The sequence below is a fragment of the Oncorhynchus tshawytscha genome, linkage group LG03 (genome assembly GCF_018296145.1).
Source record: "Oncorhynchus tshawytscha isolate Ot180627B linkage group LG03, Otsh_v2.0, whole genome shotgun sequence".
Taxonomy (NCBI): Eukaryota; Metazoa; Chordata; class Actinopteri; order Salmoniformes; family Salmonidae; genus Oncorhynchus; species Oncorhynchus tshawytscha.
The window spans coordinates 24186721-24210989 of NC_056431.1; the positions used below are offsets into that span (position 1 = coordinate 24186721).

The following is a 24269-nucleotide window of genomic DNA, read 5'->3' on the forward strand; positions in this document are numbered from 1 at the left end:
TTTTCTATTACTGTTGTTAATTCAGAGCTGCATTGTAGTTGACTTTCAGTCTACAAAAACAAAACTATATTAGTTAATTCTGTATAAATGTACCCTTTTCTCATTTTTTGGATATGTCTTTTAGAATAGCTGCTAAAGTGAATCGAATTAAAACCTTGAAAATACAAACACACTGAAATGAAGTGATCCACAGTGAAGCATGTCGGTATTATACTTTTGCAGCTGGATAAAAGAGGCTGCGTCAGTCACACCAGAACATTAACTTACAGCACACTGAAATGAGATTTGATGATCAGTATTTTGTTGTTTGAGATTTGATGATCAGTATTTGTTGTTTAGGGCTTTGGCTTCTCTTGAGTGAGCCCTATAGATCTGTTTCCATCTCAGCATTGGCGACATGCTTCTGGCATGGCCCGGGAAGTCTGTGAGCTGGAAAGCACATCTGGAGAGCACCTGGAACACATTACAGAGAGTGGGCTTCTGAAACTGCCATGGGAACAAACTATTTTTAAAAATGGCATTGAATACGCCTGATGGAGTGCATATTCCCTCTCGGGCTAAAACGGCTAGTGTAACGTGAAATAAACTATAGTAAATAGGGATTGTTGGTAAGGCAGTATTTTCATAATGTATTTCACATAAGGCCAATTGAAAGTGATCCTTCACCCGTATGAACCTGCAAAGACAACTGAAAACGGTACTTCATAAAACACATTTGATAGGTCATTAATCATAACTGTTAACAGCACAGGCATTTCCATGAAACACATCAATTTTGCAACTTCATGAAACTCCATAATCAACCAAAGAGACAATAGACAGCCTTTTCATTTGTCCAGAGCAATCTTTTTTTTTAGAGGGAAACAGTTTCTGTAAAAGAGGAGCGATTTGAGAGAAGAGAAATGGTATCGGCAAGAGGCACGGAGCCAGAAGTAAGATACGGAGGAGGTTCAAAGGTAAACTAAAATTAGCCTTAATAAAAAAGGGTCTGATACGGACAGAAAGAGAACAGTTTTACCTCGTTTCTGTGAAAGGGAAATTATGGATGAGTAAAGGGCACGAGCTTAAGCGGGTTAACCTCCAGGAAATGACAACAAAGCCCGTTTTTAAAATGTGTCAATGTGTTCATAAGGAGACACAAGTCACAAACAGTACAGTTGTCACTGGTGACTGACATCATTCAAAAGACATGGGCCCATTTTGAATGCCTTTATCAATCATTCCTTCCTCATATACTGTAGGTTCAAAACTTTAGTGACACAGCACAGTTAAAAATATACAGTTGAAATCTACAATAGTGGATGGAAATGTGAACACACAACCTAAGATGTTATTATTTCATAGAATGATACATTCTAAAAAAGAAAAAAAAAGACATTGTTATTAGCATATCACATCTATACTGAACAAAAATATAAACGCAACATGTAATGTGTTGGTCCCATGATTCATAATCAGAAATAAAAGATCCCTAAAATGTTCCAAACACACAAAAAGCTTACAGTTGAAGTCGGAAGTTTACATACACCTTAGCCAAATACATTTAAGCTCAGTTTTTCACAATTTCTGACATTTAATCCTAGTAAAAATTCCCTGTCTTAGGTCAGTTAGGATCACCACTTTATTTTAAGAATGTGAAATGTCAGAATAATAGCAGAGAGAATGATTTATTTCAGCTTTAATTTATTTCATCACATTCTCAGTGGGTCAGAAGTTTACATACACTCAATTAGTATTTGGTAGCATTGCCTTTGAGTTGTTTAACTTGGGTCAAACGTTTCGGGTAGCCTTCCACAAGCTTCACAAATTAAGTTGGGTGAATTTTGTCCCATTCCTCCTCACATAGCTGGTGAGTCAGGTTTGTAGGCCTCCTTGCACGCACATGCTTTTTCAGTTCTGCCCACAAATTTTCTATAGGCTTGAGGTCAGGGCTTTGTGATGTCCACTCCAATACCTTGATTTTGTTGTCCTTAAGCCATCCTTAAGTCCATTTGGAAGACCCACTTGCGACCAAGCTTTATTAACTTCCTGACTGATGTCTTGAGATGTTGCTTCAATATATCCACATAATTTTCCTCTTTCCTCATGATGCCATCTATTTTGTGAAGTGCACCAGTCCCTCCTGCAGCAAAGCACCCCCACAACAAGATGCTGCCACCCCCGTGCTTCACGGTTGGGATGGTGTTCTTCGGCTTGCAAGCACCCCCCTTTTTCCTCCAAACATAATGATGGTCATTATGACCAAACAGTTCTATTTTTGTTTCATCAGACCAGAGGACATTTCTCCAAAAAGTACGATCTATGTCCCCATGTGCAGTTGCAAACCGTAGTCTGGCTTTTTTATGACGGTTTTGGAGCAGTGGCTTCTTTCTTGCTGAGCATCCTTTCAGGTTATTAAGTAGATGTCTTAACCGACTTGACAAAACTATAGTTTGTTAACAAGAAATTTGTGGAGTGGTTGAAAAACTAGGTGTATGTAAACTTCCGACTTCAACTGTATGTCAAACAGAAAACAAACTGGATGGACATCAGAAATAGATGGGAGAGGTTGAGGGTTGAAGTAGAACAGGACTAAAAACAAACAAAATATAAGTATTGTAAAATAGATTGTGTCCGTAAAATGTATGTATAATGTATGTAGTATGCATAAGCTGGAAGTAGAAGCCTAAGTTCGCTAAGGGTTAGCGAAAAATAATACAGGAAAATACATTTTATAAATATGTGTATACTGCATCTATATAGTATATATGTACGTTTGGACATACTCATTCAAGGGTTTTTCTTATTTAAAAAAACTATTTTCTACATTTTGAATGATAGTGAAGACATCAAAACTATGAAATAACACAAATGGAATCATGAAGTAACCAAAATAGTGTTAAACAAATCAAAATATATTTTATATTTGAGATTCTTCAAAGCAGCCACCCTTTGCTTTGATGACCCTTGAATGAGTATCTGTGTCCAAATTATTTTTAAAATTTGATTTAACTGGGCAAGTCAGTTAAGAACAAATTCTTATTTCATAATAAATTGTGGGTTAACTGCTTTGTTCAGGGGAAGAACGGCAGATTTGACCTTGTCAGATCGGGGATTTGATCTAGCAACCTTTCGGTTACTGGCCCAATGCTCTAACCACTAGGTTACCTGACACCCCAAACTGGTAGTATTTTATTTATTTTTATTTCACCTTTATTTAACCAGGTAGGCTGGTAGAGATAAAGCAAAGCAGTTCTACACATACAACAACACAGAGTTACACATGGAATAAACAAACATACAATCAATAATACTGTAGAAAAATCTATATACAGCATGTGCAAATGAGGTAGGATAAGAGAGGTAAGGCAATAAATAGACCACGGTGGCAAAGTAATTTAAATATAGCAATTAAACACTGGAATAGTAGAATGTGCAGAAGATGAATGTGCAAGTAGAGATATTGGGATGCAAAGGAGCAAGATAAATAAATAAATACAGTATTGGGGTGAGGTAGATTGGATGGGCTAGTTTACAGATGAGTTATGTACAGGTGCAGTGATCTATGAGCTGCTCTGACAGCTGGTGCTTAAAGCTAGTGAGAGAGGTAAGAGTCTCCAGCTTTAGTGATTTTTGCAGTTTGTTCCAGTCATTGGCAGCAGAGAACTGGAAGGAGAGGCGGCCAAAGGAAGAACTGGCTTTGGGGTGACCATTGAGATATACCTGCTGGAGCGCGTGCTACGGGTGGGTGCTGCTATGGTGACCAGTGAGCTGACATATGGCGGGGTTTTACCTAGCAGAGACTTGTAGATGACCTGGAGCCAGTGAGTTTGGCGACGAGTATGATGCAAGAGCCAGCCAACGAGAGTGTACAGGTCCCAGTGGTGGGTAGTATATGGGGCTTTGGGGACAAAATGGATGGCACTGTGATAGACTGCATCCAATTTGTTGAGTAGAGTGTTGGAGGCTATTTTGTAAATGACATCGTCGAAGTCGCGGATCGGTAGGATGGTCAGTTTTACGAGGGTATGTTTGGCAGCATGAGTGAAGGATGCTTTGTTGTGAAATAGGAAGCAGATTCTAGATTTAATTTTGGATTGGAGATGTTTAATGTGAGTCTGGAGGAGAGTTTATAGTCTAGCCAGGCACCTAGGTATTTGTAGTTGTCCACATATTCTAAGTCAGAACCGTCCAGAGTAGTGATGCTGGACGGGTGTAGAGTATGTATATATGTATATATGGCGGATCCTGGCTGACTGGCGGCTCTGGCGGATCCTGGCAGACTGGCGGCTCTGGCGGATCCTTGCAGACTGGCGGCTCTTGTGGCTCCTTGCAGACTGGCGGCTCTGGCGGCTCCTTGCAGACTGGCGGCTCTGGCGGCTCCTTGCAGACTGGCGGCGCTGGCGGCTCCTTGCAGACTGGCGGCTCTGGCGGCTCCTTGCAGACTGGCGGCTCTGGCGGGAGACTCTAGCAGCTCTGGACAGGCGGGAGACTCTAGCAGCTCTGGACAGATGGGAGACTCTAGCAGCTCTGGACAGACAGGAGACTCTAGCAGCTCTGGACAGACGGAAGACTCTAGCAGCTCTTGAGAGACGGGAGACTCTAGCAGCTCTGGAGAGACGGGAGACTCTAGCAGCTCTGGAGAGACGGAAGGCTCTAGCAGCACTGGACAGGCGGGAGCACCAGTAGACAAAGGACAGAGAGTCAGCCTGGTTTGGGGGGCTGCCACCGGAGGGCTGGTGCGTGGAGGTGGCACTGGATGGACCGGACCGTGAAGGCGTACTGGAGATCTTGAGAGCAGGGCTGGCACCATCCGCCCTGGCTGGGTCTTCACCCTAGCTCGGCAGATGTGGGGAGCTGGGATGTAGCGCACCGGGCTAAGCCCGCGTACTGGGGACAACATGCGTTCCACCGCATAACACGGTGCCTGACCAGTACAATGCACGCCACCGTTAGCACTTCTAGCACTGAGCTGGCACAGGATGTGCAGGGCTAGGGAGGTGCACAGGAAGCCTGGTGCGTGAGGCTGGCACAGTCTTCACCAGACGAGTAGCCCGCACCTCAGGACGAGTATGGAGAGCTGACTCATGTGCCATCAAATCCCCGACACGCTCCGTTGGGCAAATGTTGTGCCTCATGTACCAACACAGCACCTCCCTCATAACTCTCGCCTCCAATTTCCCCATTAACTCCTTCACTGTCTCTGCTTCGCTCACCTCCAACACCGGCTCTGGTTCCATCCTTGGCTCCTTACGGTAAACAGGGGGAGTTGGCTCAGGTCTGACTCCTGACTCTGCCACACTCTCCCTGTGCCGCCCCCCCAAGACATTTTTGGGGCTGCCTCTCGGGCTTCCAGCCGCGCTGCCGTGCCAGCTCCTCGTAATGCCACCTCTCTGCTTTCGCTGCCCCCAGCTCTGCTTTGGGGCGGCTATATTCCCCTGGCTCTGCCCAGGGTCCTTTTCCTCCAACTCCCATGTCCATGAGTCTTGTGATGCTGGCCGCTGCTGCTGCTGCTGCCCGTTACCACACCGCTTGGTCCTTGGTTGGTGGGTGATTCTGTCCCGCTCGTCGTAAGAAGCGGACCAAAATGCAGTGTGGTATGTGTTCATGATGATACTTTAATTAAGAAAGCATTGAACACTGAATACAAAACAATAAACGAATAATGACCGTGAAGCTATAATAAGAACTGTGCTGACACAAGCAACTAACATAGACAATCACCCACAACTCAAAATGACAAAACAGACTAACACATGCCTCTGATTGAGAACCATATCAGGCCGAACACAGAAACAGACAACCTAGACATACAACATAGAATGCCCACTCAGATCACACCCTGACCAAACAAAACATAGAAATATACAAAGCAAACTATGGTCAGGGCGTAACAGAGAGAGGCTTGACAGGGCTTGTAGGCCTGTTGTAAGGCAGGTTCTCACCAGAAATCACAGGCAACAACGTCGCCTATGGGTACAAACCCACCATCGCTGGACTTGACAGGACTGGCAAAAAGTGCTCTTCACTGACGAGTCGCGGTTTTGTCTCACAAGGGGTGATGGTCGGATTCACGTATATCGTCGAAGGAATGAGCATTACACCGAGGCCTGTACTCTGGAGAGGGATCGATTTGGAGGTGGAGGGTTCGTCATGGTCTGGGGCGGTGTGTCACAGCATCATCGGACTGAGCTTGTTGTCATTGCAGGCAATCTCAATGCTGTGCGTTACAGGGAAGACATCCTCTTCCCTCATGTGGTACCCTTCCTGCAGGCTCATCCTGACATGACCCTCCAGCATGACAATGCCACCAGCCATACTGCTCGTTCTGTGCATGATTTCCTGCAAGACAGGAATGTCGGTGTTCTGCCATGGCCAGCGAAGAGCCCTGATCTCAATCCCATTGAGCACATCTGGGACCTGTTGGATCAGAGGGTGAGGGCTAGGGCCATTCCCCCCAGAAATGTCTGGGAACTTGCAGGTGCCTTGGTGGAAGAGTGGGGTAACATCTCACAGCAAGAACTGGCAAATCTGGTGCAGTCCATGAGGAGAATATGCACTGCAGTACTTAATGCAGCTTGTGGCCACACCAGATACTGACTGTTACTTTTGACACTGACCTTTGGGCCAGTCCATCATATAGCTTAAGCCCTGTTTGTTAGTATTCTGAAGTAGTTGTTTGTATTGAATGGAGTTCAGCGGAATTGTTATATTAAGATATATTCATTTCATTGATTGTGACCTCTAGGCCTACTACACAGTAAGCTATCCAACAATGATTTTCCCCCAAAAATGGAATTGGAATAGAAAATGTTACAAAAACTCAGAAAAAGGCACAAATATGCAGTCATGATTACACATTTAGTATAACTGATTTACACTGTGGACTGGGACTTGAGCCAAGCCCCTCGATGTCGCGGAAGCCATTGTCTATGATCTAATCCATGCACTCACGGCAGGAGTGGTGATCACAGGGATGCGATCACAACGCTGAGGAATAGCCCACCACGTAACTGAAAATAATAATATATTTTGTTTACAGTGCAATGCATAGTCCTAATCATCATCACGACATCACCATCACATTCTTAATCCATAATCCTAATTATCCCCACCTCCACCACCACCACCATCATCATCATTATCATCATCAACAACTTCCTCATCATCGTATTTCAACCAATCGGCATGCCCAAATGGACATGAGAGACTCCTCCGACTCCAGGTCAGTGTTATCATTTAGAAGTGCTGTCCCACAATGTAAATTATGGCTATATAATCATCATCATCAACATAATATCTTAATAAACATTTATTGTAAATTTAAATGGAAAGTGTATTGAAGAGAGACCTAATTCAAATTCGATTTAGGCTAAGCAGTTTACCTATTTGAAATGCAATTTAGGCCTACCTGTCTTTAGAATCTTGTCCTCTCATCTGGAAACAAGGGAAGATAGAAAATATTTCTCTCCAAAATCTCTGCAGTCCCTTCCCAGGGCCACAGCCAGGGTCTGAGTTTTAGTGAGGTCTGTGGGGTGTGGAGACATTATTGCAGTTTTAAAGCTAATTTCCTGCAATTCTACAAATTTTGCCATGATTTATTAGCCCGGCTGACGCGACTCACGTGGTCAGCGAGGGAGAGCTGACACTGGTCTGGACAGGAGGCCGTTGCATATGCAGTATTCACACAGAGTTGTACTTATTTCTGGCTAAGCTTTGATTGGTTGTTTCAGTTAAGACCTCACATTGTTTGGATTTGAAAATCCAACAGTTGTATTAGAAGGGGGCGGCCCTCAGTGGCTTTCCACGTGGGTGTATGAGTGAGGAAGACACAGAGGTGCACCAATCAGTATAGAAGCACAGCCCCCTTCATTATGGACGCATCATGCTGACAATATCAAAAGAGCCTTTCCAGAGTTAGGTATCAGCCGGACTTATGACTTATGCCATGTAGGGCTCTATTCAGTCCGTAGCGCTGAAGATCCGCTTTATAGCGCAATTGACAATTAAAGGCAATGTTCCCTCGGTTGTGGAGAGCTCAATTGGTCAGCTCAGATGGAAATTACCTGAACATTTTAATGCCGATTTTCTGCGATACTTCTGCGATACTGATTGAATCCAGCCATTAATATGATATCTGAGTGAGAGTGACTAACAAAAACAATGTGGGCCCTCTGGACGTCAGTGCACCTGGGGACGTGCCCATCGTGCCCGTTTGGTAATTTGACCATGATTACTTCAAGTTTAGATAGCTAGCTAGACTAACTATAGTAATTTACCAATCGAAAATGTTTTAACTGATATGGGCTAATTGAGTGACTGTCAGTGAGTGACATATAACAAGAGGAAAACTGCTGATGCACAACAAAGTTTTGAAATTGCACCTTGTGTATTCTACTATAACTCTCATCAGCAAGTTGAGAGTTATAGTATTTATTTATTTTAAATCCAGAGGTCCAGACCTCCATGTCATTATATGTAGCTAGGACCTTGGCCACATAAGGGTTTAGCCCTGACCTCAACAGAGAAAACCTTGCCAAGGCAAACCTGCTACCCTGTCTGCTTTTCCAGCACATTGTGTACTTCGAGGAGGTTTAAGACATGTTTCAGAAGTTCTTGGCTGGTTTCCTTTACAAGCAATGCCTTCCTCCTCGCAACGTTGGCCTGGCCTCTCAATACATTGGTGTCCAGCACAGTCAGACTCTAGCTCTAAGGCTTCTGGCTGCTAGGTTGGCCAAAAAGTCAAATGGATATAAAACATACCTACTGATCACACACTGGTTGAATCTATGTTGTGTCAACATTCAAGTTTTAATGTCACGTGCACGAGTACAGTGAACTGTCTTCCTTGCGAGCTGTTAACCCAACAATGCCGTGATCAATATAAATGACTGCATTGGTTCAATGTAATTTCAATTGAATTACGTTGAACCAACGTGGAATAGATGTTGAATTGATGTCTGTGCCCAGTTGGAGGGCCATGTCTTTATTTGGTTAGTAACCTGTACAGCTAAAGCCCAAGAGAACCAAACTGGATAATGATCATACCAAAGATACATACGCAGATTGTGTTACTCATCATTGTTCATCATGACTCTGTTGGCAATCAAATATCCTTTTGTCCTGTGTTTTATTTTAGACAATAAAATAAGACTTTATTTAGTTTAGATAGAACACTGGGTTTTGCCCAAACATTTAGCAAACAGGTTTTCAAGATATTGTATTATAAAAATCACATCTATTTAACATTTCAAGGCACACATGGTAGCAATTGGTTAAGATTAACAATTAACAATGAGTGACCTTACAATCCATTGTAATTAAATGGCTCAACTGAGGTCTTTCAGTTGTTAAATTTCACGCCTAGACAATCTTTATATTGTACAGTATATTCAAAAGGCATAGCCCAGGGACATTTTAATAAGGAAGAGTAATGTTTGTCTAAAAGACATTATGTGTAACAGAAACAACCACAAGGCCTTTTGAGTTCAACACTTTAATTATTTAATTTCCCCAAGTGTAATTGGTTCTGAAAACAGACTTGACATCAGGTGAAATATGGTCCCACTGAATCTATTTCTATTTTCTTACTTAGGCGAAGCAATTTCCTCACAGAAGGTTCCAAGACCACTTGAGGATAATTTCCTAATATAATGACAAACAGTTCACGGAGCTGTCCCGCTGTAAACTCACCAATGTGTTGAGGGAAACATGGCCCCATAGCAAACAAAAGGAAGTGACCTCTCATTGCAAAATACTTGGTCCTGACTCCCTACTCCCTACAGTATCTCTGGCTATTTGTCAATAGCTGTATTAGTCCTTCCTTACTCCCTTTGTGCTTTTCTAAGGGCAATACTTTATTCAGGCATCTCTCTACACTGTAGACTCCAATTATGATAAATGTTCCCATTCACATGCCTAGATCACAAAGCAGCAGAACTGGTCTCAAAGGTGCCTTGTGGTGTAACTCCATTATGGCAGTGATAGTAGGTGACAAATGTTGATGGGGGAAATACATTCACACAGCACACCACTATCACATAGTGTTAGAGTCAAGATTTGCACTTCAGGGGCCTGTTCAGAGGGATGTCACGTTACAGAGCGTTCAGATAGAAACGTATCGTGTAGAACAGATATGATTGTCTTTCAGGTAGAATAGGGAATTGCGTACGCGCTAATCATTCTATTTCTATCTGCAACGTTCAGAACATTTCACATCACTGAATACACACCAGATCGAAGTAGCACGCCATTTGTGACCTGCGTGTATGCACAGCATGAGTAACACCCCTCATGGGAATCGTAAAGTCTCCCTCAGGGAACTGACACACCCAGAGGTCTGATTCTAAGTCTGTCTTTGGCGGGTGTGGACCACAGTGTACCCCCTGATTCCATAGCACCATAGTTCTATATAGTATGTCCATTCAGTGGTCCCGTAGTACTGGGCGTTAGTAGTAGTGCACCCGACCTATAGTGCCTGTTCCTGAACCCAGGATATCAGGCTGCCCATTTCTCCAGATCTCCCGTATGATTCGCTCCCTCTCCTCCAATCGCTGCGCCCGCTCCAGCTCCTCGGCCGACGTGAACACGTTAACGCTCAGTGTCCCGTCCGATTGGCTGTGGTTGTGGTGGTTGCCAATGGGAATCTCTGTGGTGGGCAGGGGGGCAGGTGCTTCGACGTCACCCTCCTCTTCCTCATCCTCGCTATCTTCATCACATTCGTCCTCACTGAAATCCTTTAAGTGTTTCTTCTCGGGCGTGGAGGCCGGTATGTTGGTGCGGGGCTTGCAGGAGATCCGGATGACCAGGAGGCAGAGGGTGAGGACCAGGCCGAAACAAACCCCGATTACAAAGTACAGCCCAAAGCTCTCCGGGTTCTCTACAGGACAGAAAAAGATAATTGGTAAATTCACCTAGGATTTTAAAAAACACCACAATATGTCAAAAAGTAATTGTGCTAGTAGCCTAAATCAATATTGTTATGTATGACTGGCACATTGGCGATTTTGTTTCATTGATTCATTTTGTGGTACTTTAAAAGCAATGTGACAACTGCTGTTGTTAAAGTGATTGATTGATTGACTGACCTTTGATGTGTGCGTAGGCAGCTATGCTGTTGCTGAGGAGGTCCATCTCTTTCCTCTTTGCATCCATGCTGACGATATGTTTAGTAGCCCTTTCTTACACCTAATACAAATAAACACAACACACTGAATTCCTTGCGATCAGAATTCCTTGCGATCTCAACTACTATGCCATGCATGCAATGCCAAGTACTGTCTGCATTAATGTATGCATGAATTTAGTTATTCCCACCACGTATCACAGAAACTTCCACACACCCTCAAACTGACACAATGAGGTTTGGCCAAAAGACACATGCTACCCTCATGCACCCCACAGCTACCCTCATGCACCACACAGCTACCCTCCATGCTACCCTCATGCACCCCACAGCTACCCTCATGCTACCCTCATGCACCCCACAGCTACCCTTGTGCTACCCTCATGCAGCCCACACCTACCCTCATGCTGCCCTCATGTTCCCCACAGCTACCCTCATGCACCCCACAGCTACCCTCATGTTACCCTCATGCACCCCCCCGAAACACTTCTGCTACCACAAACCCCCATAATTACCCTCCCCTTTACAATGTATTTAAAGTGTTTTATGAATGCCTCTAGTGCCACACTAGATGTTTTCTCGTTTGCTATCGCGCCAAACACACTGACCACAGCATTTCTCCATAGGAACATTCAAGTGACATTTTCTCAAAATTGGGGTTACAAGTTGATCAACTTTCAAAGCAGAATTACTTTCACATTGTTCCTCAACTGTAGTGTATGATATACCATTTTCTAGCTCTGAGTCTACTTTTATCCTACGTAAAAAAAAAAAAATTCAAATTTTGCTACACGAACGAATCGAGGTGGTCGGTCACACATGTCTTTGGGTGGGTGAGGACAAGGCCTACTGGTCCAGCTGTGGCAAACAAAAGCTCCACTGTTTCGTCCTCAAATACCAACAGCGCAAACTGGGATCATGACGCATTTGGCACATGGTTCTGCCTGTGAGCTGGGACAGGCCTCTACAGTGAGGGGCCAGGGGTCAACTCTCTCCTCAGAAGCCAATGAACAGCACTTCCTACAACGAGCCTCCCGGATCAATAGGAGCACGGCCCAAGGACCTCTGTGTTGTTTTTACAGTACCTGGGTTGTTCACCCTTTTAATTTCCCCGACTGACACAAATGGGTGAAGACCTAGAGGACCTGTGTTGCTGTTGTTTAAATATCTATTTTCAGATATTCTATTTTAAATATCTATTTTAAATATCTATTTCTGAAGGCAGCTCTGCATGGAGAGCAGAACCAAATGTGAATGATTATGTTTAGGCAAGTCATTTGATTGGCTTAAGTTTTGGCCACTGGGCTTATCCCTGGTGACGCTTTCTGGTCGTCTGAGTCTTTTCCTCAGCGTTTCCTGTCGCTCTGTTTGGCTCCATTGTGTTCCTGCAGGCCCTCGCTGTCCCGGTCATTACTCCCTCGCCTCAGGCTCCCCAGGAAGTCTCAAATTTCCCTCACAGAGAACCTTGCGGCGCCACGCCTCACCACGCAACAACAGTACAACGCCTGGTCCTGCTTCTTTTCCTATGTGGTCAATTACATAGGCTAGGCTATTACAGCGAGCCCCCCTGCGCTTTTGAGAGAGCAAGCGAGAGAGAGAGAGAGCGAGAGAGAACCTGTTTCCAATCGAAGTGAGAGGCTGTGTGGATTCTCCCATATGGAACACTCTATCCAAAGGGTCATGTGGCTCCTGCTGGGTCTCTCCCGCATTTCCTGTGCAACCCCCTCTCTTCACCCTCAACCCTTGTCATAGCCCTTTCCTGCTGACTCTGCCCTTTTCTCGTCCGCTCCACTATGACATCATCACATGGTACATGCAAGGCACATGGCACAGGAAAGCCAAGACATGATAGATAGCGACACAGGGGCCCAGCCAATACGAGTATCCCTGAACCTTTTGATGTGTTAGCACGTTAGCATTAGCCTCCGATCCCTTTCATTCTACACGTGTTCTGTGTTATGGCTCCCAGGGGAACAAACATGTTGTTCAAGTATGAAAAGATGGCTGACTCTAGCACAGTCACATACAGTACTAACCCGTGGAATTGCTCACAACAAGCTAAGTCATAGCACATGGCCTACAGATCATTGACATCAAAAATGGCACAGTCCACCTGTTTTTGTTTTATGTCACCTCAATTTTTGGGGGGTGATCTCTTCAGTCTATGGATTCTACGTTAATGTGAATCTCGAGGATATTATGCTGTTGTTATCACCCCCATTTGTTGATACAAAAATGCAACAAAAACATGGGTCAACCATATGCATTGCAGCTGTTCATAGCACATGCCTGACTCTTTATTAAAAAAAAGCACAATACTCTTTCTGTTGCTCTAAGATATAAAGTTAGGCAATAAGAAGTACAGACAGATGTACACTTTTGTATTGTATCATTAACCTTACCATAAAATGAAGCTGTAGAGGTAACTCTTTAGTCCCAGCTCATGGTGGAAGTGGAGAGGTTTGCTGAATGATTGAGCCTCTCTCTCTCTCTCTCTCTCTCTCTCTCTCTGGATCTATGCCCGTGCCCTTTGCTCCTCAGGCCGAACAGTTCATTTGGCCTCCCTGAGACAAGAGCAAACACACAGACACTCACACAGCCGTCAGCCTACATCAGATCCAAACTCACTGAGGCGTTTGCAATGCAAACAATGACTGGCCTTTTGCTGTTGCCGAGGGATACACAGTCCGGCGGCAGACAAAATGCAGGCTTAGCTTTCAGTAGTACAACCGTTCATATTTGGATACGCAAATGCATATATATTAGAAATATTAAACACCGAAACACTGCACATGTACGGAGACTACACAACAATAAATTATGTGCAGGGAGACGGAGACATTTTGGGGGGGGGGGGTTGTCCGTGGTGTTTGTCATCAAACATGACAAAGAGTGAATTCTCTCGAGGTTTTTGTCTGTACTCCTAAGCACTGATATGTTTTGAAGTCAAAGCTGCTTACAAGTGATAAATGAAAGTACATAAAATATCTCTGACACAGTCACAGACTGATGTTTTCCTGGAACAGTTTTACATAGAAACTTAAGTCTCTGATACATCAAACCACTGTGAGATCCTCAGAGCACTTTGTCTCCAAGAAGTACAACTCCTCGTCTGTACACCCGACAGCCACAGTATATCTCACAGAAAATGAGCAGCTCTATACATTTCAGGTGGGCAAAGAGGACCATGAAAAATGCTGCGCTATGAATTTTTCGCAAATCCTTTTTTTTGTGTTGAGAGGTAAAAGCCCATTGCCAGCTTAAGTTAGTTTAGCAGGGCCTCTTTGCTTTCCAGTGCAGATTTTGATCTTGCTGACTCTTGCCAGACTCTATGTACACTAATGCTGGGCCCGAGAGAGTGTTCGCGGCTAGCAAGGACACAGGGAGCAGTCGCCATGGCAGCATCTCTTCACTCCAGGCCACCGAGTCATATGGTCAGCCTTTTGTTTTGGACCACAGAAGCGGGATCCATCCTGTATGTGCTGTATGTATAGCCAACTACAGTCATCGTAATTGCCAAACACAAAACAGATCTCGGACCAGGTCACCTAGGCCTAATCCTTGCTTAGCTATTTGAAACGATTCTTCATCTAGGCAAAGCAGCCAGTATCCACATAGGATACTGTCTAAAGACCTTTCCAATGCAATATTATGCTTTGGTCTCAAGGGCAATAAAGTGTAAGGCCTGAGTGACTTCACCAGTTCGCCAAGGTCATGGCTAATGATTTGACTGCTAACTGCTCTTTTCTCAGAGTGGAATGCACCAGAACGAAATTCATCAGAACTCAGGCATCTGAGAACGGTGGTTAAAGACAACCGGAGACTCATTTGAAGCCAATCTAAACAATAATTAACCTGAGCCTGTTGTTTTGTTGTTTTGTTGTGTTTTTGTTTTACCGGGAGGAAGAAATGATGAACAGACGTGCTCTCGACCTCCCTCAACGCACTATCCCATGACTCAACTTTCAGTCATGTTCTCCAAGTGAATTCATGTTCTATTCATTAGCAGATGTTGCCATGTCCCTTGAATGCTGGAGAGAAAAACACTGTTTACAAATGTTTCAGTATTTCTGCAGTTTTGGGGACCTTGAATGTGTGCTGAAAATGTTCTGGCATATTACTCCCTTCAAGAGCCTCTAAAGAAGTTAAAATGCTGACTGGATCATTTTGCCACTACAAAAAAAAGTTGTCACAAACAGGTTCTCAAAGGGTTCTTAGTGGTTGTAGAATTCTATAATTCTATATGAAACCAAACTGGGTTCTCCTACACCGACATGCCAAATACCCTTTATGGTACTAGAACCTTTTTTTGGAAATAAATGGAGGTACACTCCAAGCTAATGTTGCGTGAGAAGGCTTCCACTTTCATGGTCTCACTCATAGATTACATCACCTCGCATGTGACCAGATAATGCCTGTCATTCATTCCTAACTGACCTCATAACCTCAGGTCAAACAATTTGAACACACAATCCACTTCATGTGTCCTTAGTCACTTGGTGGGCATCATCAGTCAATCAATGAGTTCACATTGAAGCCAATCAGTTTTTACTTAAGAGTGTAAGAAAAGTGTATCTTGACACCACGTCAAGATACAAAAACAATGAAAAGTTCATCCAAGTCTCAAATAACTGTAAGGCCTAAGCACAAATTGTGCTGAGACTGATGCCAATGTAAACAACATGTGGTGTTGTGAGGCCTGGGAAGAGTTCGTTCTCTATTTCTGACTAACAGATGTTTACTTTGGTTGGGAGGAAAGAGGAACCAAATTAAGGAAAACCCTGTCCGTTACGTTGTGTGATATTTTTGTTCTTATCAACTTGGAGAAGAGCACAATAGCTTTTCCTTTCCTACCAAGTTTCCTCCCATACATCTGGTTGTCCGGAACCCAGTCCAGACAAACACCCTCATCTCCCACTCCTTAAATTTGACAAACAACAAAACGGCAGCCCCGCCACTTGGTTTGTTATAAACCTGGGTCAAAGAAATGTAAACAATTCTAATTCATAGATGGAGGTATGGATACAATGTCTGACTGTCCATGAAGTCAACATAATAGTTTTAAAGTGGGCCTTTAAAGTGAAGGATAACATTGTCTGATTGTCTGAGCTTTGTCTGATTGTCTGACCTAATCACACTGTTATTGTCTCTGTGGGGAGAAGTGGATTATGCCATCTCACTAGATAAAGGTACTTCCTAAATTATTGACTAGCCACATAGTGACAGGGACCAACCTCAGAAGCAAGAGTTTTAGCTCCTATTACCAAACAGAAGCCCTTTTGTACACTATAAATCATTCATAAAGTATCTAACCATAGTACTCCTCTGTCACATCTGAGAAATCACATTAACAGCCCCTGAGTAGGAATTTATCCAGGGAGTGTAGCCATAATTGAATGAGAAAATGAGAAAATACATGACAAACAACTCATCCCACTAGGGAGCGAGTACGCCTGTTTCCTCACCATAATGACACACTTTGAACCACAGAGCGAAAGGGATATTTTTGATTCCTAGAATGTATGTGCAGCCACAATAGTTCCCAGGCACAATGAATGGTCTTTCTGTGGTTTGCCTGGCATAGGTCTTCAGTGAGTTGAAAAAGCCCAGATTTGAATTTAATCCCATTTTGTTGTTTTTATGCACATATATAGCCTAGTCCAACAGCTCTGGCATGGGAGATCAGAGACACACTGTAACTGGTGTCACTTAGAGTTTGAGTGTAAAATGAGGACAATTTTATAGCATTCATCAACTTTGCCCCTGACAAAGTTCATTAAAAAGTTCCTTGTTTCTTATATTTTTGTTTCAGCTACTGAGAGAGAAAATATGTCTGGGATTAATGATCCATGGGATCAAATGGACGACTGAGGAGTAATTTATTCATTGTTTTGAGCACATGGAGGCAGTTCTAAGCTCAATATATTCCACTTGACTTTTGCAACTTGAATAAATACTGTATGCTGCAATTGAACAGCCTGTAGCGCTAGTGCTTTGATTTACTTAGTTTCCATTTTTCTCAGAAATCCATGATGTGAGATTCTGTAATTAGCAGAAAAGCAGGTTAATGACTGTTCCCTAGAATGCTCATAAACTGTTGTATCACAAAAGTATCTACTGGATGTTTTTTTCCATACCTTTCCTATTTGAACAGCTTTCAGTAAAATAGTTTACCATGTGGCCTCAATCACGCCAGCGTATGGTCTCCCAGGCATTCTCTATACCTAAAACCCAGCCAACCAAGATCACCTGACCACCAACCAAGGCAGGACAGCATCCAAGTCCAGAAAAGCCAGATGTAACTTTTCACTAGATGGGATACAGCTTTTGACAAATTTTATTCTTTGTGAGAGGTTAGGAGAACTTACGCAGAAGGTTAGGAGAAGAGGTTAGGAAAAGAGTTAGCGTTAGCTAAAAATGCACAAGAACAAAAGAATCGACTTTTGACATTCATTTGACAGAAGCTGTATCCCTTCTATCCCTGACCCTCTCCCTGAGACAGACAGGCAGAGGTGCATGCGGTAACGTTCCAACCGATAAAAACTGACACTTTTCCTAAGAGCTAGGGCTCTGTTTGTGCCGGTGCCTGCAAAAGCATTCAGAGGGTAGGCATCTGGGGAAGGCATTTTCTGTCCAGCGCGGCTGGTCTTCCTTGACGGCCATGATGGGTTGTAAGGGCATTTTGGAGAAAAGAGAGTGTCTTCCATTTTTGTTTTCTCTTGACATGGGATCTTGGGGATCAAGCTGTGCTAAGTGTTGGTGCTGTTTTCCATTGCACCGTGCCCTGGCCATGGGCTTGTACTGTGGGGGGGATTATTTCAGTTCGAGCCCAGTCAGACATGTGTTTGCCATCAGGCTCAGTAACACTGAGCACAAGGTAGAGCTGACCCCAAAGATGGCTGCCAGCTGAGAGTATGGGGAGCTCCACAAGGCTGAAACTCAAACTTAGAAAATCAGCTTTTTCGTTTTTCCTCTGAACAGCGAGCAGGATTGCCACCCAGTGAAGGTGGTTTCCAAACAGTAGCCTTGGATTAACTTTAAACTGCCCGCTTGGCACAAACTGGGAGAATCAACCTTTTTTTTTGTATTTTTTTCACCAAACTTTTAACCAAAATGCACTAACATGGCTCAAAGATTGTGTTGATTTCATTTTCAATATTTGAGTTACACATCATTCTCCATTACACACTTTTGCCACTTACTGCCTTGCTGACAGCCAGCCAGTTTTGATAAGTTGTTGAACTTGACTTTAGACTCAATTAACAACAGCTTTTTAACACTGTAGCTTTCAAGGACCAGAACTTTCTTCTCAGTCAAGGCATTACTAAACATTCTGATCTATTTCACAGGGCAGGTACTCAATAAGGAGGTTGTTTTGGTTTCTTTATGTCATACTTCTCCACGTGAGGCCATGATTTCATTTAAATGGAGAGTGGCAACTTCAACTCCACTCCAACTTGGTTCAGCAGAGAAGCCTGTATGCTTTGCAGTACGTATGTCACTGCAACCCCGTGACAAACCGAAGCAGGTATTTTAGTGACATAAGAAATGATCTAGAGAGCAATCTCTTTACCCTGTGAGGATTGGGCTGGTGGGGGTATAGGGGGGTAATAGAGATACGGGCCCATGGGGGTGGGGGTTAATAGTGGCCAGATGTGGGGTCTCAGGGGTTTGATGGTAGACAGAGACAAAGTGCTGCTCTCATTTGGAAATCCAGAAGAGGAAACACATGCTCTGTCTTCATATCGACTTATGTGTTCCATCTCTATCCAGTACTGTGCATACGGAGCCCAGGACATTGATGCTCAGAATTGGAACTTAATGAGTTTGTGAGTGTGTGAGTGTGAGTGTGAGTGTGAGTGTGAGTGTGAGTGTGAGTGTGTGTGTGTGTGTGTGTGTGTGTGTGTGTGTGTGTGTGTGTGTGTGTGTGAGACAGAGCGTGAGAGTGTCTGTCTGTGCATACCACCATATGTGTTTTCATTTTTGCCCCCTCACATGTACCCCAGGTGATCCCCAGCCTCGAGCTCCAAAAATGGAGTTGTGATCTCTGATCGATCTGGGCCAGCATGCAACAGCCGACCACAACCACACACTGTATTCATTACACAGGACTTGTGATAACCCTATGACACAAAACGTGTTAGCCCTTTCCATGGGTGGCTGGGCAGAGTTAACTCTCCTGTCCACAAACATGTAGACATAAATGAAGCCTAGTCTTCTGTGAAAGTGACCCGTGGTGTCATTTTTAGTCTGTATGGTATGAATTCTTTAGTTCGTCAGAGTACAGTTTTGTCAGAGCTGGACAGACCAGCTGGTGTAGACCGTGAATATTTGATCACCGACCTTAAACTATGATTCAATTATAAGATTAAGCTTCTGAGTCCAGTGTCTCTTATTTAATGTGTAATCAACTAGAGACACTTTACAAACGCCACTGTACCCGTTTCTGTGTGCTTAACCCTGTCATCTTCTTTAAAAAAAAAATATTTCTTCACCATATGGTTTCTCTCTTCCCCCAGATTCCCATGTAAAGTTTAAACAAATTCAACCTTAAATCCAGGGCTTATTTATGTTCTTAGACATTCAAGTGTGTGTACAGAGCGAGAGAGAGAGAGAGAGGCTTAGGCAAACCCTAGTGGATTTAGCACGTCAAACATCCCCCTAAGTCTAAGGAGACCAGGGAGAAGCTGCCACCAGAAAGAATGGAGCCTTTATGAGACAGCAGTGGTTTTAGTAGGAGTCTTGCTAAACACAGCTTCAGAGATAAATCCCTCATCAGCCTGTTATTTGTCAATGGCGAATGTGAATTCGAATACAGTCTTGTTGGCTTTACATCTGAATAGACGAGGCAGTTCATAGCTTCTGCGTCTCCTTCAAAACCGGTTTACAACATCTAATGGCTAGTGGTCTACAAAATATAATATACTGTACGCCCCACTTCGTTTAGATGGCATGTCTCAAACTCTCTCTCATGTTACACAACAAACCAATCATTATACCAACACAAATGGGAGAGTAATGTTTCACTCACCCGAAGAAATTGTCAGATGTGAGTCGCTCTATCAGTGTCTGCTAGGAGAGAATAGCATGACCAAGGCAACGGCTTAAGTAGCGATACCAAGGCCTCATTACAGGATGGTAGTGGTAACGAAGCAAATACACCACTCGTAAAATACACCCCTCGTCTTGATCCTGGGCCACGTGTGTCCGTGAAAGCACTCTGAAACACTGTTGTCTCCTGTGCAGTAGAGGGCCAGGCAAATGGATTAGAGTTTAGACAAGCTTTTCAAGTCAAAGATTGACTTGTGACTCCTTAGAGGCCACAGATAAAGCAAAAACCCCAGTGATAAAACATGGGGCAGTGAGATTGAGGAGAACAAGAGGATGGAGGGGAACATAGCTGGGAGAGGTCAGATACAAGTCAACTGTCCCAAAACACGCCTAGGGGTTATAGGCATTCACACTTATCCTCTGTTATCTATCACTTTATCAGATTGACACAGGGAGGCACAGCAAACAGCCTTTCCACTTAGATATGCTAATTAGAGGGGACCTCTGAGAATGGCTATCTCCTACTGATAAGAGGACCACGGAACTCCAGTGGAGACGGTGTGTGCATGTGTATGTGTGTGAGACAAAACCATTATCCCCCCCCCCACCCCCACACACACACACACACACACACACACACACACACACACACACACACACACACACACACACACATACGTATGCACACACACAGGACCCCTATATGTTGACGAAACGGTGGGCTGCACATTAGTGATGCGTGAGGATCTAACCTCGGTTCCCCCTGATCGTATTACGCTGTTGATGCGGCCCTCACCAAAATACAGGATGTTTTGTATTTATTGTGGTCGAAAGTGCAGTCATTTATCACCGCAAGGTTAGCCACTGTGCAGCTAGCCGCATCAGCCCTGCTCTCTGGCACCGATCCATCAGAAACGTGTTGCAACCACACACACTTCACACTGTAGCTCTTATTGAGACGCTCAAAAGGTGAGCATTGCTTCTCTTGAGGACACTCCAACAAGAACAGTATACCCCCTATAAATGAGCTTGAATCACGTAAAGATATGAATATAGCTACTGAAGGAAGGAAACAAGGTACAACACACAGCGCTGGAACCTATAGCTGTGTGTTCTATTGAGTGTACGGACTGAAAGGGAACCTCTAGTCATCATTAGAGTTTTAAAGTGTTTTTAAAGTGTTCGCAAACTAGTGCAACCACAAGAGTACTGCTTTGCAGAGTTCTGAAGGAACGTAAACTGCAAAACATGAAACAGCAGGCACTCATTGAAACTCCACTGTACCTAGACACACACCGCACGTCGCACCCCCATAAAAAAATCAATCAGTTTAAGATAGAGGTATCAGCATCTGCCTGTGTCGCACTTCCACATCTGCGGTGAAAGGTGAAAGACTTAGGCTGTGTTTGTTATACCATGAGACATCACGAAAATCTATCTTCCCAAACTATTATGACCCCTCTATGGAAAGATGAGACTTTCACGAAGCCGATGGTGTTCTCCTTTTTGCTCTATGACCCCAATAAGCGTCTTGGGACTTGTCTGAAGTCGGTACAGAAGATCTGTAGAGTCCTAACAGTTTGGGCTACACACTAATATGATATCAGTTGAAAAAATGTATGGAAGTATATATATATATATATATATATATATATATATATATATATATATATATATGTGTGGACTGTTAAGTGCCAAAAATAAGGGTTTAAATACATGTAAAAAGAAAATGCACAAATGTTTCTTGATCTTTCTTATATCTCTCTTATATCTCTCAAGAGTGTCACGCCTGCTCCGCTCTTCCTCCCCCTCCCCCAGCCGGCTTGCCCAGCGCCTATGTCTCGGCCGGTTCGCCCAGGTGGGACGTCGGGTGGTGCCCTAGAGGGGGGGGGTACTGTCACGCCTGCTCCCGCTCTTCCTCCCTCTGGCGCTCGAGGGCGCCAGACTCCCCAACATTACGTACTCAAGTCACCTTTAGTACGCTCACCTACCTTTCCCCATCACGTTCATCCACGCTCATTGGACTCACATGGACTCAATTACTTATGTGATTTCCTTCCCTATATCTGTCTGTTTCCCTGCTTCGGGATTGTTTGTCATATGTCCTTGTTGTCCCGTGTGCTGAAGCTGTTCCTGTCGTGTTCTATGTCCGTTCCTGAATAAATGTTTGACTCCCTTTACCTGCTTCTCCTGTACGGCGTCGATCCTCACAACAGCGCCGATCCTCACAAGGAGAGGCATTTCAGAACAAACTTCCTTTTGATATTTTGGGGGGGCTATCTGTTGTTCCATGTGTTTGTATAGGCTAATAGCAGGACAGCCCAATATCATTTTTCATACCTATTTTTTATTTTTTTTTACATATTTGGGGGGGATACTTCAAGAGGTCTTAAAATGATAAATCAAATAACAAAATTATCCTTGTTATGAACTTCTTCAAAAATTCCATATAGCTTAGTAGAACCCCCTCCCCCGGCTTAGGCAGGGCTTAGACTCTTATGGCTTTTAAAGGAAAAGCAAAAACTTACAGCCTTTACATTGTAAATGCAGTGATATAAATACCTCGTTGAGGTTCATATGTTATTATACATACACAGACTGAGGTTGTCACACTTACCAAGTAAGTAGTGCTGTCAAGGTGTCTTCTTAGGAAAGTTCATTCCTGTCAAGATAAGGGAAGGCTCAATGCTAGCCTCAGTCAAAACAGTATACTTCTCGCCTCCAGGTTGGGAAAATCAACACAACAAGCAATCCTGACTTTGTCAATCTTGACGATTCCCTGTGACTGCTGCTGTTCTCCAGTCCTGGATCATGTAGAGAAGCCTATAGGGAAGAGGTGGTAACTTCCTCTGAATAACAGACTTTCCCTCTCCCTCACAGTCTCTACTCTCTCTGCCAGCAGCAGGAATAGCTGTCATACAATCCCTCTAGGAGAGAGAGAAAAAAGGAGGAACGAGGAACTGCCAAAAATGAGCAGGGTTTGGGAAAGAGGGAGGGAGGAAGGGAGTATTGGGAGGGGAGTTATTCCCCCTCGTCCCCTCTGTTAAGATGATGAGCAGGAAAAGCACAACCCCTCGACAAATGGATTTTCCACACCGAGTACAGAATGACAGCAAACACAAACAAAAACAAAACACGAGTCATGACAATGAAGGATTGTTGTTTACCTTTGGAGCCATTAAAAATAACTGTATATCTGAAACAAAATTGTACTGTATTGCAGCTTAAGCCGTTTATATGTAAAGATGAATGGGAAAGTGGAACATTTGGGGGGTAGGAAGGACATGTAATCTGAATAGTATGACAACCCCCTCACTGAAAGCTAATTGCTAACAGTTGTGAGCCACACTCAGAAACATATGGCTATCAATATGATTTTAAAATCCATTATAGAGAAGACAAGGAAGATTGAAGAGGTTTGACTGCATAGTAGGAGATACCTATCTTGTAACTATCCTTGCTGAATAACACAATAACACAAAACCACAAAGCCATGTAAGTATCCATACTCTTTTGAACACTTTTGAAAAAATAGCCTACTTTTCAGGCTTAGCACTTGGCCCTGACAGCATGACATGGACATAAGTCCTACATTACAGACAGCACACACTGGTCTTGTTTTGTAACCCAGACTTACTAGCAGGGAGGAAACCCCCAACCAACTTAAGAGACTGAGCAGTAAATACACTGGGCCACCAAGCAAAGCCTTGACCAGATTTAATTAAAGCCAGACGGAGTGGGTGGGCATGGAGATACAGTATTTCCTATCAACATGGACCGGGTCTCCATGGGAATCCAGGGAGGGGGAGACTTCTCTACAAAGTGCTGTGAAATCAATATTGAAAAGCTGCATTAGAAAGTGCTTCATCAAGTTTCCTTATTTCTCAATGGGGTCAATGTCGGCGCAAAGCTGTTATTTTGATACACCTGCTGAGGTGGAAAGAGAAAGAAAAGTGGTATTGGGATACATACCAAATAGCACCCTATTCCCAATGTTGTGCACTATGGGCCCAGGTCAAAAGTAGTGCACTATGAAGGGATTAGGGTGCCAATTGGAATCCAGTCTTGGTTTCTGTCCACATATTTTACTCATTAACCCATGCTCACTAGAGAG

At 43.7% G+C, this 24269-nt stretch overlaps 1 protein-coding gene across 2 annotated transcripts; it reads right to left on the reverse strand.

The window, feature by feature from the left end:
* Positions 1–9090: 9090 nt before the first annotated feature.
* On the reverse strand, positions 9091–23090 carry LOC112233762 (protein eva-1 homolog B). Of its 2 annotated transcripts, XM_024401611.2 has the most exons (4): positions 22773–23089; positions 13507–13668; positions 11067–11166; positions 9091–10858 (listed from the first exon to the last, which is right to left on the reverse strand). In XM_024401611.2, the coding sequence occupies exons 3-4, from the start codon at positions 11131–11133 to the stop codon at positions 10428–10430; spliced, it is 498 nt and encodes a 165-aa protein (XP_024257379.1). In that variant the 5' UTR covers positions 11134–11166; positions 13507–13668; positions 22773–23089; the 3' UTR covers positions 9091–10427. The 2 variants fall into 2 exon arrangements, with proteins under 2 accessions (XP_024257379.1, XP_024257387.1); XM_024401619.2 differs by lacking the exon at positions 13507–13668 and having other exon boundaries at positions 22773–23090.
* Positions 23091–24269: the final 1179 nt, after the last annotated feature.

Coding starts and splice junctions, on each gene's coding strand:
- LOC112233762 (XM_024401619.2), bottom strand. CDS start 11,133: ATGGATGCAAAGAGGAAAGAGATGGACCTCCTCAGCAACAGCATAGCT. Junction 10,859..11,066: donor TGCCTACGCACACATCAAAG/GTCAGTCAATCA, acceptor TCTGTCCTGTAG/AGAACCCGGAGAGCTTTGGG.